Consider the following 12,673-nt stretch of genomic DNA (forward strand, 5'->3'; position numbering starts at 1 on the left):
GTTCTGACACCCTGCGTGCAGAAGTAATGGCCACCAAAAAGGCCACCTTCTGGGACAATGTAAGCAAGGGAATCTCCCTGATATTTTAAAAGGGAGGTTTCTGAAGAACCGACAACACTAAATTAAGATCCCAGGGCGGTAAAGGCGCGCGCACTGGCGGAGCCAAGTGCCGCACCCCCTGGATGAAATTCCGCACCAAGGAATGAGTAGCCAAAGGTTTCTGAAAGAAGATTGCTAACGCTGAAACCTGACCCTTGATGGTGCTCAAGGATAGTTTCTGCTCAACCCCCTTTTGCAGAAAAGCCAAGATTCGGGACACCGTATAGGTACGTGGAGGAAATCCAAGAGATTCAGACCACGCGATATAAGCCTTCCATGTGCGATAATAGACTTTGCTGGAAGTCGCTTTCCTTGCTTTAATTAAAGTAGGAATAACTGAAGCTGACAATTCCCTGTCCTTCAGAACCTGGGTCTCAATGGCCAGGCCGTTAAAGCCAGCGATTGTAAAGCAAGATGGAAGATCGGTCCCTGAGACCGCAGATCCTACCTGAGAGGAAGTCTCCAAGGAGCGTCCGCGACCAGTCTGCCCAAGTCGGCGTACCCGGCTTGACAAGGCCAGCCCGGAATTACCAGGATAACTGGAATTCCCTCCACCTCTATCCTGCGGAGAAGTTTCAGCAGCAACTTGAGAGGAGGGAAGACATACAGTAGCTGATAAATACAAAAATATGTGCAGCGCTAGAAGAAAAAAATTCCCAACAAAATAAATTGTCCAATCGCAGGAAACATTCCACAAGTAACGTAAACAATTGATGGTGAGAAAAAGTCCAATATATAATGGTGCAAATCATATATAAGTGCAGCAAATCCCGTCACCAGTGAAGGTAGAAATATATTGCGCTCACCAGATGGATGGGACCCCAAAACACCTTATAGTGTAGGAGTCAAACAGGCTTAAAAATGATGGAGTGTCCCCACAGATTTTTCACCGATTCCAACGGCAACCATGCAAATCTCCGGTAGATGGAATAGTTCAGAGATTCCCCTTCCACATGGTGGGTGGTAAAACCGAAAAAAATGGAGGGACATATAGCGTAATATTGCTAAAATCAATTTAATATCAATAAAGCTGATACACTTACAGACATCCGTGAAAGACAGGCATATAAGATGTAAAACAGCTGGGCTGACCAAGTCCTCTTTACATGTTTCGGCATAAATGCCTTTTTCATCTTTTGAAAAAGGCATTTATGCCGAAACATGTAAAGAGGACTTGGTCAGCCCAGCTGTTTTACATCTTATATGCCTGTCTTTCACGGATGTCTGTAAGTGTATCAGCTTTATTGATATTAAATTGATTTTAGCAATATTACGCTATATGTCCCTCCATTTTTTTCGGTTTTACCACCCACCATGTGGAAGGGGAATCTCTGAACTATTCCATCTACCGGAGATTTGCATGGTTGCCGTTGGAATCGGTGAAAAATCTGTGGGGACACTCCATCATTTTTAAGCCTGTTTGACTCCTACACTATAAGGTGTTTTGGGGTCCCATCCATCTGGTGAGCGCAATATATTTCTACCTTCACTGGTGACGGGATTTGCTGCACTTATATATGATTTGCACCATTATATATTGGACTTTTTCTCACCATCAATTGTTTACGTTACTTGTGGAATGTTTCCTGCGATTGGACAATTTATTTTGTTGGGAATTTTTTTCTTCTAGCGCTGCACATATTTTTGTATTTATTGATTTATCACCCTCCTTAGTTCAGTGATTGATGTCAGCTGCTTACATTTTTTAAGTTAGCGCAATAATCTCTATTTTATTCTGTTCATACAGTAGCTGATACTGCCCCTACGGGGCGATCAGCGCGTCCGCTAGAGGATCGCGGGCGCGAGCTACAAACCTCCGCTCCTTCCTGTTGAGCCGAAATGCCAACAGATCCACCTCCAGGGTGCCCCAATGAAGTCACAGCTGGTGAAATCCTTGGTGATCGACCTAAGCCACAGCATTGTCTGACTGGATCCGAACCGGGCTGCCCTAGAGCTGCTTGGTCCAGAAAATCAGACAAAGTCTGATCACACTCAGTTCCCACACATTTATCAGAAACTTGAATTCTACCGGAAGTAGTGACTTCCCCTGGCTGAGCATCGGAGACCGAAGCCACCAGACCAGAGACTCCCTGGTCCGCTCGCTCAACCGGATCCGATTCCTGGGAATGATCTTTGGAAAAAGTAAAGAAAACGATCTGCTCAAGGAACGGGAACTACCGCTCCCTGTAGCATATGAATGTTGGAAGGGAAGAATCGCACCGGTAGAAGTGATCGACACTCGATCTTGTATCCCGATCGTATGATCTCCTGAACCCCTTTGTCCGGGATTCAGGAAAGCCATGGATCTGGAAACCGGTGAAGACGTCCCCCCACCCCTGAGCTGGGTGGGGGCGAACCTTCAGGCTGTATTAGCCTCATCTTCAGGTTTGGCTGAGTTGGCCTTTTGTTTACCCGACCAGCGCCCTTTGAAACCCCCTGAAGGGGCTTTGGAGCCCTTCTCGCTCGCCCCAGCGGAGCGAACGAACCTTTTATGAGCGGAAAAGGAAGGTCCTCGCCTGTTACGAGGTCCTTTACCCTTAGCAGTCTGTGGCAAAAAAGTGCTCTTGCCCCCAGTGAGATCCTTTATGATCTCATCTAAGATGGTCCCAAACAGGCGATCCCCCTGAAAAGGGAGATTAGCCAAAGCTTTCTTGGAACCTAGATCCGCCGACCAGCACTTTAACCACAGCACACGTCTGAGGACTAGTGCTGACATCGATGCACGCCCTAACAAGGGAGTGGCATCCAGGGCTGCTTCACAGATGAACTGTAGTCCTTGTATAATTTGCTCCATCAGACGCTGCCTGGGGGATACTTCTCCCCTTTAAGTCATGGCGTAACAATTTGGTCCATTCTGTCAATGTTTGTGAAACTAAACCAATGGCAACCACTGGTCTAAATGATGACCCTATCAGGGAAAAAATGGAGCGGGATTCCGCTTCCACTTTCCGATCCACCGGATCCTTAAAGAAGAAGTAAACCCTCCTCTGACACTTTTACCTATAGATGATCCTATGATAAGGCTTACCTATAGGTACTGTAATATCTTCTATACATGTATCGTTTAGGAGATATTTACCTTACATGCATCCAGTGACGTCACTGGCGCATGCGCTCTGAAGGAACGGCCGCTGGTGCCGCTCCTTCAGAGCCCCGTGCCCATCGGCTCCCGCGCGCGGGAGTGACGTCACCGCGGCTCTGGCCAATCAGATGGCCGGATGCCGCGATCCCGGAAGACGGGCGACTGGACATGTCGCCCGTCATACAGGTAAGCGGACTGCACGGCGGGGTACTAAGGTAAGTATTGCATAATGAGCTAGTATGGGATGCATACTAGCTCATTATGTGTTTCTCTTTCAGGTCTAAAAAAAAAAAAAAATGTTTGTATGGGTTTACAACCTCTTTAAAGGACGGAGCGTCCTCCAACGGGATAACAGTGGCTTTATTTAGTCTGGAAATTGGTGAATCCACCACTGGTGGTACCGTCCATCTTTTAAGGAGGGATTCCTCAAACGGATAGCGTCTAGCAATGCGTTTGGAAATAGCAAGGGTTCGTTTCGGATGATCCCATTCTTCCTTAATTAGATTACCAAAACATTTGGGTAAGGGAAAAACCTTCGCCGTCTTGGTAGGCTTAGAATTTCAGAGTCAGCTACCTCTGCCGGTGTAACCACAAGTCTTAAGGTTTCCCGGACAGACAACTAGTGCGTCCACCAACGCTTCTTCTTGTGCTATGGCGGAGGCAGAAACGTCCTCCTCACTATCTGAGGGAGCATTACCTGAGACAATAGCCCCTGCAGAGGGACCTGCAGCTGCAATGACCAGCTCAGAATCTGACTCTGAAGTATCAGATGAAATAGGGGTAGGCGGGGGTCACTTTCTTGACCCCCGTCCCTGACAGGCCACCTCCACCCGGGATACCAAAGACTCCAAAACTGCTGATAATGCATCAATCATAAGTGGGGCACTGGAGGGTCCTGCGGCCACCTCGAGGGGATCAGGTGGGGATACATGTGTGGCAGGGTCCATGATTATACAAGACACTTGCCAGCAAACAAAAAATAATTGCAATGAAAAAAACTTTTTTTTTTTTTTTTGTGTGTGTAATCCCCCAGTGCAACAGCGCCCCTCAGTGTTACCTGCTTTGGACCCCACAGAGAGAGAGACCCCAGGGCTCACCACCTGATGCACAGAAGTTTCTATCAACCTGCTCCCAGCACTGTCTTCTTACAGACAGGAAGTCTTTGGCACTTTTTCCCAGGTAAAGGAGGCGGCTCCGCCCCATTACACGCCTTCCGGCGCCTCCCATGCTGCTCCTCGAGGTAGCTGGTCATTTCCAAAATGGCCGCCCCCATGCTGGAGACACGAGGCTACGCCAAGATGGCGGCCCCGCGCGACCTGCGGGAAAATGGCAGCGGCCTACTGCGGCCTGCAGAAGTTAGTTATCGGCCTGAGCGGCCTGCGGGAGGTGAACGGCCTATGGGAGGATGGCGGCCTGCGGGAGGATGGCGGCCTGCGGGAGGATGGCGGCCTGCGGATGGCGGTAGCCCAGGCAGAGGCCTGTATTGCAACCTTATGTCAGGTAGGATACTATCACCCTTATACATGGCCATCTTAACAGTAACGCCAGCCACTGACTTCAGCCATTCCCTTTACAGTCTTATATAGTGACTATAGATAGTCAGCTCCCAAACCAAGCCCTCAAGAGGGGGATCAATGACACCTGTTAGGATCATGTCCGACCATCCCAGAGAGGGGCCCGCGTCCACCAACAAACCCGGCAGGGGGGAGGGGGAACATTTTACTCACCATACCGGAACAGGCGGGCACCCACTCCTGACAGAACTCCTCTCCACCGAGGTGGGGGGGGCTGTTGACCAATACGGACGCCGTGACTCAGTTTGCAACTGGTCATTGGCGTCCAGGCGAGACGTTTAACTCGCAGGGTCAGTCCCCGTCCAGTGGGACTATGTCGCGGCCGACCCAGCGCGGAGCTATGGCCCGCACGTGCTCGTAGGCTGACTGGGGTGACCACTGGATCTCAACATCCAGCCCGTCGCCCGGCTCCGGCATGCTTGCTTGAAGATCTCACAGGAACACTGGAGAAAAAAAGCTGCCTAATAAAAAGTTTTTCTAAAAAGTCCTGCCAGGACCAAAGATCCCAGCAAGGAACTTCGGTCCTTACTCCTGACTAGACAGAAAAAAACTGACTTCCTGTAGCAGAGAGAGAGAGGATATACCCTCTGGGACCGCCCATAAGGTGTGGCCAGAACGTTTTCCTTCTGCCTAGTCCTACTCCTGTAGAGGGCAGTATAACCCAATGTGTTATTAATCAAGAGGACTGCGTCTGTCAATGAGCGACAGAGAAATTCCCTTTCTGATATTCTCATTCTATGAGATTCTCCTCTGTGACCGGGAAATGGAAATCCGAGTCATACAGAAAAAGGAGCAATACATGAAAGATTCAGCAGGCTGAGTGAGACTCCCGCAGATCAGCAGGTGGGAAGTGAAGAGCATTCCAGAAAATTCTCAACTTACTTTTCAATGAGATCCAAAGTGACTCCCGGCACCAACTTCACACTCTTCTGCATGCAAAACCTGCGAGAGGAAAGGAGACTTTAATTTCATCAACATGGCAGCCTATAGCAGTCTCCTGTCACACAGCAGTCTCCTGTCACACAGCAGCCTATAGCAGTCTCCTGTCACACAGCAGCCTATAGCAGTCTCCTGTCACACAGCAGTCTATAGCAGTCTCCTGTCACACAGCAGCCTATAGCAGTCTCCTGTCACATGGCAGCCTATAGCAGTCTCCTGTCACACAGCAGTCTCCTGTCACACAGCAGTCTCCTGTCACACAGCAGTCTATAGCAGTCTCCTGTCACACAGCAGCCTATAGCAGTCTCCTGTCACATGGCAGCCTATAGCAGTCTCCTGTCACACAGCAGTCTCCTGTCACACAGCAGTCTCCTGTCACACAGCAGTCTATAGCAGTCTCCTGTCACACGGCAGTCTATAGCAGTCTCCTGTCACACAGCAGTCTATAGCAGTCTCCTGTCACACAGCAGCCTATAGCAGTCTCCTGTCACACAGCAGTCTATAGCAGTCTCCTGTCACACAGCAGTCTCCTGTCACACGGCAGTCTATAGCAGTCTCCTGTCACATGGCAGTCTATAGCAGTCTCCTGTCACACAGCAGTCTCCTGTCACACAGCAGTCTATAGCAGTCTCCTGTCACACAGCAGCCTATAGCAGTCTCCTGTCACACAGCAGCCTATAGCAGTCTCCTGTCACACAGCAGCCTATAGCAGTCTCCTGTCACACAGCAGCCTATAGCAGTCTCCTGTCACACAGCAGTCTATAGCAGTCTCCTGTCACACAGCAGTCTATAGCAGTCTCCTGTCACACAGCAGTCTCCTGTCACACAGCAGTCTATAGCAGTCTCCTGTCACACGGCAGTCTATAGCAGTCTCCTGTCACACAGCAGTCTATAGCAGTCTCCTGTCACACAGCAGTCTATAGCAGTCTCCGGTCACACGGCAGTCTATAGCAGTCTCCTGTCACACAGCAGTCTATAGCAGTCTCCTGTCACACAGCAGTCTATAGCAGTCTCCTGTCACACAGCAGTCTATAGCAGTCTCCTGTCACACAGCAGTCTATAGCAGTCTCCTGTCACACAGCAGTCTATAGCAGTCTCCTGTCACACAGCAGTCTATAGCAGTCTCCTGTCACACAGCAGTCTATAGCAGTCTCCTGTCACACGGCAGTCTATAGCAGTCTCCGGTCACACGGCAGTCTATAGCAGTCTCCGGTCACACGGCAGTCTATAGCAGTCTCCTGTCACACGGCAGTCTATAGCAGTCTCCTGTCACACAGTAGTCTATAGCAGTCTCCTGTCACACGGCAGTCTATAGCAGTCTCCTGTCACACGGCAGTCTATAGCAGTCTCCGGTCACACGGCAGTCTATAGCAGTCTCCGGTCACACGGCAGTCTATAGCAGTCTCCTGTCACACGGCAGTCTATAGCAGTCTCCTGTCACACAGCAGTCTATAGCAGTCTCCTGTCACACAGCAGTCTATAGCAGTCTCCTGTCACACGGCAGTCTATAGCTGTCTCCGGTCACACGGCAGTCTATAGCAGTCTCCTGTCACACGGCAGTCTATAGCAGTCTCCGGTCACACGGCAGTCTATAGCAGTCTCCTGTCACACAGCAGTCTATAGCAGTCTCCTGTCACACAGCAGTCTATAGCAGTCTCCTGTCACACAGCAGTCTATAGCAGTCTCCTGTCACACAGCAGTCTATAGCAGTCTCCTGTCACACAGCAGTCTATAGCAGTCTCCTGTCACACAGTAGTCTATAGCAGTCTCCTGTCACACAGCAGTCTATAGCAGTCTCCTGTCACACAGCAGTCTATAGCAGTCTCCGGTCACACGGCAGTCTATAGCAGTCTCCTGTCACACGGCAGTCTATAGCAGTCTCCTGTCACACGGCAGTCTATAGCAGTCTCCTGTCACATGGCAGTCTATAGCAGTCTCCTGTCACACAGCAGTCTCCTGTCACACAGCAGTCTATAGCAGTCTCCTGTCACACAGCAGTCTCCTGTCACACAGCAGTCTCCTGTCACACAGCAGTCTATAGCAGTCTCCTGTCACACGGCAGCCTATAGCAGTCTCCTGTCACACAGCAGCCTATAGCAGTCTCCTGTCACACAGCAGTCTCCTGTCACACAGCAGCCTATAGCAGTCTCCTGTCACACAGCAGCCTATAGCAGTCTCCTGTCACACGGCAGTCTATAGCAGTCTCCTGTCACACAGCAGTCTCCTGTCACACAGCAGTCTATAGCAGTCTCCTGTCACACAGCAGCCTATAGCAGTCTCCTGTCACACAGCAGTCTATAGCAGTCTCCTGTCACACGGCAGTCTATAGCAGTCTCCTGTCACACAGCAGTCTATAGCAGTCTCCTGTCACACAGCAGCCTATAGCAGTCTCCTGTCACACAGCAGTCTATAGCAGTCTCCTGTCACACGGCAGTCTATAGCAGTCTCCTGTCACACAGCAGTCTATAGCAGTCTCCTGTCACACAGCAGTCTATAGCAGTCTCCGGTCACACGGCAGTCTATAGCAGTCTCCTGTCACACAGCAGTCTATAGCAGTCTCCTGTCACACAGCAGTCTATAGCAGTCTCCTGTCACACAGCAGTCTATAGCAGTCTCCTGTCACACAGCAGTCTATAGCAGTCTCCTGTCACACAGCAGTCTATAGCAGTCTCCTGTCACACAGCAGTCTATAGCAGTCTCCTGTCACACGGCAGTCTATAGCAGTCTCCGGTCACACGGCAGTCTATAGCAGTCTCCGGTCACACGGCAGTCTATAGCAGTCTCCTGTCACACGGCAGTCTATAGCAGTCTCCTGTCACACAGTAGTCTATAGCAGTCTCCTGTCACACGGCAGTCTATAGCAGTCTCCTGTCACACGGCAGTCTATAGCAGTCTCCGGTCACACGGCAGTCTATAGCAGTCTCCTGTCACACGGCAGTCTATAGCAGTCTCCTGTCACACGGCAGTCTATAGCAGTCTCCGGTCACACGGCAGTCTATAGCAGTCTCCTGTCACACGGCAGTCTATAGCAGTCTCCGGTCACACAGCAGTCTATAGCAGTCTCCTGTCACACAGCAGCCTATAGCAGTCTCCTGTCACACGGCAGTCTATAGCAGTCTCCTGTCACACAGCAGTCTATAGCAGTCTCCTGTCACACAGCAGTCTATAGCAGTCTCCTGTCACACAGCAGTCTATAGCAGTCTCCTGTCACACAGCAGTCTATAGCAGTCTCCTGTCACACAGCAGTCTATAGCAGTCTCCTGTCACACAGCAGTCTATAGCAGTCTCCTGTCACACAGCAGTCTATAGCAGTCTCCTGTCACACGGCAGTCTATAGCAGTCTCCGGTCACACGGCAGTCTATAGCAGTCTCCGGTCACACGGCAGTCTATAGCAGTCTCCTGTCACACGGCAGTCTATAGCAGTCTCCTGTCACACAGCAGTCTATAGCAGTCTCCTGTCACACAGCAGTCTATAGCAGTCTCCTGTCACACGGCAGTCTATAGCAGTCTCCGGTCACACGGCAGTCTATAGCAGTCTCCTGTCACACGGCAGTCTATAGCAGTCTCCGGTCACACGGCAGTCTATAGCAGTCTCCTGTCACACGGCAGTCTATAGCAGTCTCCTGTCACACGGCAGTCTATAGCAGTCTCCGGTCACACGGCAGTCTATAGCAGTCTCCGGTCACACGGCAGTCTATAGCAGTCTCCTGTCACACAGCAGTCTATAGCAGTCTCCTGTCACACAGCAGTCTATAGCAGTCTCCTGTCACACAGCAGTCTATAGCAGTCTCCTGTCACACAGCAGTCTATAGCAGTCTCCTGTCACACAGCAGTCTATAGCAGTCTCCTGTCACACAGCAGTCTATAGCAGTCTCCTGTCACACAGTAGTCTATAGCAGTCTCCTGTCACACAGCAGTCTATAGCAGTCTCCTGTCACACAGCAGTCTATAGCAGTCTCCGGTCACACGGCAGTCTATAGCAGTCTCCTGTCACACGGCAGTCTATAGCAGTCTCCGGTCACACGGCAGTCTATAGCAGTCTCCTGTCACACAGCAGTCTATAGCAGTCTCCGGTCACACGGCAGTCTATAGCAGTCTCCTGTCACACGGCAGTCTATAGCAGTCTCCTGTCACACAGCAGTCTATAGCAGTCTCCTGTCACACAGCAGTCTATAGCAGTCTCCTGTCACACAGCAGTCTATAGCAGTCTCCTGTCACACAGCAGTCTATAGCAGTCTCCTGTCACACAGCAGTCTCCTGTCACACAGCAGTCTATAGCAGTCTCCTGTCACACGGCAGTCTATAGCAGTCTACTGTCACACGGCAGTCTATAGCAGTCTCCGGTCACACGGCAGTCTATAGCAGTCTCCGGTCACACGGCAGTCTATAGCAGTCTCCTGTCACACAGCAGTCTATAGCAGTCTCCTGTCACACAGCAGTCTATAGCAGTCTCCTGTCACACAGCAGTCTATAGCAGTCTCCTGTCACACAGCAGTCTATAGCAGTCTCCGGTCACACGGCAGTCTATAGCAGTCTCCTGTCACACGGCAGTCTATAGCAGTCTCCGGTCACACGGCAGTCTATAGCAGTCTCCTGTCACACGGCAGTCTATAGCAGTCTCCGGTCACACGGCAGTCTATAGCAGTCTCCTGTCACACGGCAGTCTATAGCAGTCTCCTGTCACACGGCAGTCTATAGCAGTCTCCGGTCACACGGCAGTCTATAGCAGTCTCCTGTCACACGGCAGTCTATAGCAGTCTCCGGTCACACAGCAGTCTATAGCAGTCTCCTGTCACACAGCAGCCTATAGCAGTCTCCTGTCACACGGCAGTCTATAGCAGTCTCCTGTCACACAGCAGTCTATAGCAGTCTCCTGTCACACAGCAGTCTATAGCAGTCTCCTGTCACACAGCAGTCTATAGCAGTCTCCTGTCACACAGCAGTCTATAGCAGTCTCCTGTCACACAGCAGTCTATAGCAGTCTCCTGTCACACAGCAGTCTATAGCAGTCTCCTGTCACACAGCAGTCTATAGCAGTCTCCTGTCACACGGCAGTCTATAGCAGTCTCCGGTCACACGGCAGTCTATAGCAGTCTCCGGTCACACGGCAGTCTATAGCAGTCTCCTGTCACACGGCAGTCTATAGCAGTCTCCTGTCACACAGCAGTCTATAGCAGTCTCCTGTCACACAGCAGTCTATAGCAGTCTCCTGTCACACGGCAGTCTATAGCAGTCTCCGGTCACACAGCAGTCTATAGCAGTCTCCTGTCACACAGCAGTCTATAGCAGTCTCCTGTCACACAGCAGTCTATAGCAGTCTCCTGTCACACGGCAGTCTATAGCAGTCTCCGGTCACACGGCAGTCTATAGCAGTCTCCTGTCACACGGCAGTCTATAGCAGTCTCCTGTCACACGGCAGTCTATAGCAGTCTCCGGTCACACGGCAGTCTATAGCAGTCTCCTGTCACACAGCAGTCTATAGCAGTCTCCTGTCACACAGCAGTCTATAGCAGTCTCCTGTCACACAGCAGTCTATAGCAGTCTCCTGTCACACAGCAGTCTATAGCAGTCTCCTGTCACACAGCAGTCTATAGCAGTCTCCTGTCACACAGCAGTCTATAGCAGTCTCCTGTCACACAGTAGTCTATAGCAGTCTCCTGTCACACAGCAGTCTATAGCAGTCTCCTGTCACACAGCAGTCTATAGCAGTCTCCGGTCACACGGCAGTCTATAGCAGTCTCCTGTCACACGGCAGTCTATAGCAGTCTCCGGTCACACGGCAGTCTATAGCAGTCTCCTGTCACACAGCAGTCTATAGCAGTCTCCGGTCACACGGCAGTCTATAGCAGTCTCCTGTCACACGGCAGTCTATAGCAGTCTCCTGTCACACAGCAGTCTATAGCAGTCTCCTGTCACACAGCAGTCTATAGCAGTCTCCTGTCACACAGCAGTCTATAGCAGTCTCCTGTCACACAGCAGTCTATAGCAGTCTCCTGTCACACAGCAGTCTCCTGTCACACAGCAGTCTATAGCAGTCTCCTGTCACACGGCAGTCTATAGCAGTCTACTGTCACACGGCAGTCTATAGCAGTCTCCGGTCACACGGCAGTCTATAGCAGTCTCCGGTCACACGGCAGTCTATAGCAGTCTCCTGTCACACAGCAGTCTATAGCAGTCTCCTGTCACACAGCAGTCTATAGCAGTCTCCTGTCACACAGCAGTCTATAGCAGTCTCCTGTCACACAGCAGTCTATAGCAGTCTCCTGTCACACAGCAGTCTATAGCAGTCTCCGGTCACACGGCAGTCTATAGCAGTCTCCTGTCACACGGCAGTCTATAGCAGTCTCCGGTCACACGGCAGTCTATAGCAGTCTCCGGTCACACGGCAGTCTATAGCAGTCTCCTGTCACACAGCAGTCTATAGCAGTCTCCTGTCACACAGCAGTCTATAGCAGTCTCCTGTCACACAGCAGTCTATAGCAGTCTCCTGTCACACAGCAGTCTATAGCAGTCTCCGGTCACACGGCAGTCTATAGCAGTCTCCTGTCACACGGCAGTCTATAGCAGTCTCCGGTCACACGGCAGTCTATAGCAGTCTCCTGTCACACGGCAGTCTATAGCAGTCTCCGGTCACACGGCAGTCTATAGCAGTCTCCTGTCACACGGCAGTCTATAGCAGTCTCCGGTCACACAGCAGTCTATAGCAGTCTCTGTCACACAGCAGCCTATAGCAGTCTCCTGTCACACAGCAGTCTATAGCAGTCTCCTGTCACACAGCAGTCTATAGCAGTCTCCTGTCACACAGCAGTCTATAGCAGTCTCCTGTCACACGGCAGCCTATAGCAGTGTCCGGTCACACAGCAGTCTATAGCAGTCTCCTGTCACACAGCAGTCTATAGCAGTCTCCTGTCACACGGCAGCCTATAGCAGTCTCCGGTCACACGGCAGTCTATAGCAGTCTCCGGTCACACGGCAGTC

At 51.0% G+C, this 12,673-nt stretch overlaps 1 protein-coding gene across 1 annotated transcript in view; it reads right to left on the reverse strand.

The window, feature by feature from the left end:
* RPTOR (regulatory associated protein of MTOR complex 1) overlaps positions 1-5,732 on the reverse strand; it is a 157,743-nt gene extending 152,011 nt beyond the window's left edge. Inside the window, exon 1 of the mRNA XM_082271304.1 lies at positions 5,638-5,732. Coding sequence (XP_082127430.1) covers positions 5,638-5,690 — 53 coding nt within the window. The 5' untranslated portion in view covers positions 5,691-5,732. The remainder of the gene's footprint in view (positions 1-5,637) is intronic.
* Between the last annotated feature and the right edge of the window lie 6,941 nt (positions 5,733-12,673).

This window comes from Pelophylax lessonae (assembly GCF_965119305.1).
Source record: "Pelophylax lessonae genome assembly, chromosome: 11".
In the NCBI taxonomy this organism is placed as follows: domain Eukaryota; kingdom Metazoa; phylum Chordata; class Amphibia; order Anura; family Ranidae; genus Pelophylax; species Pelophylax lessonae.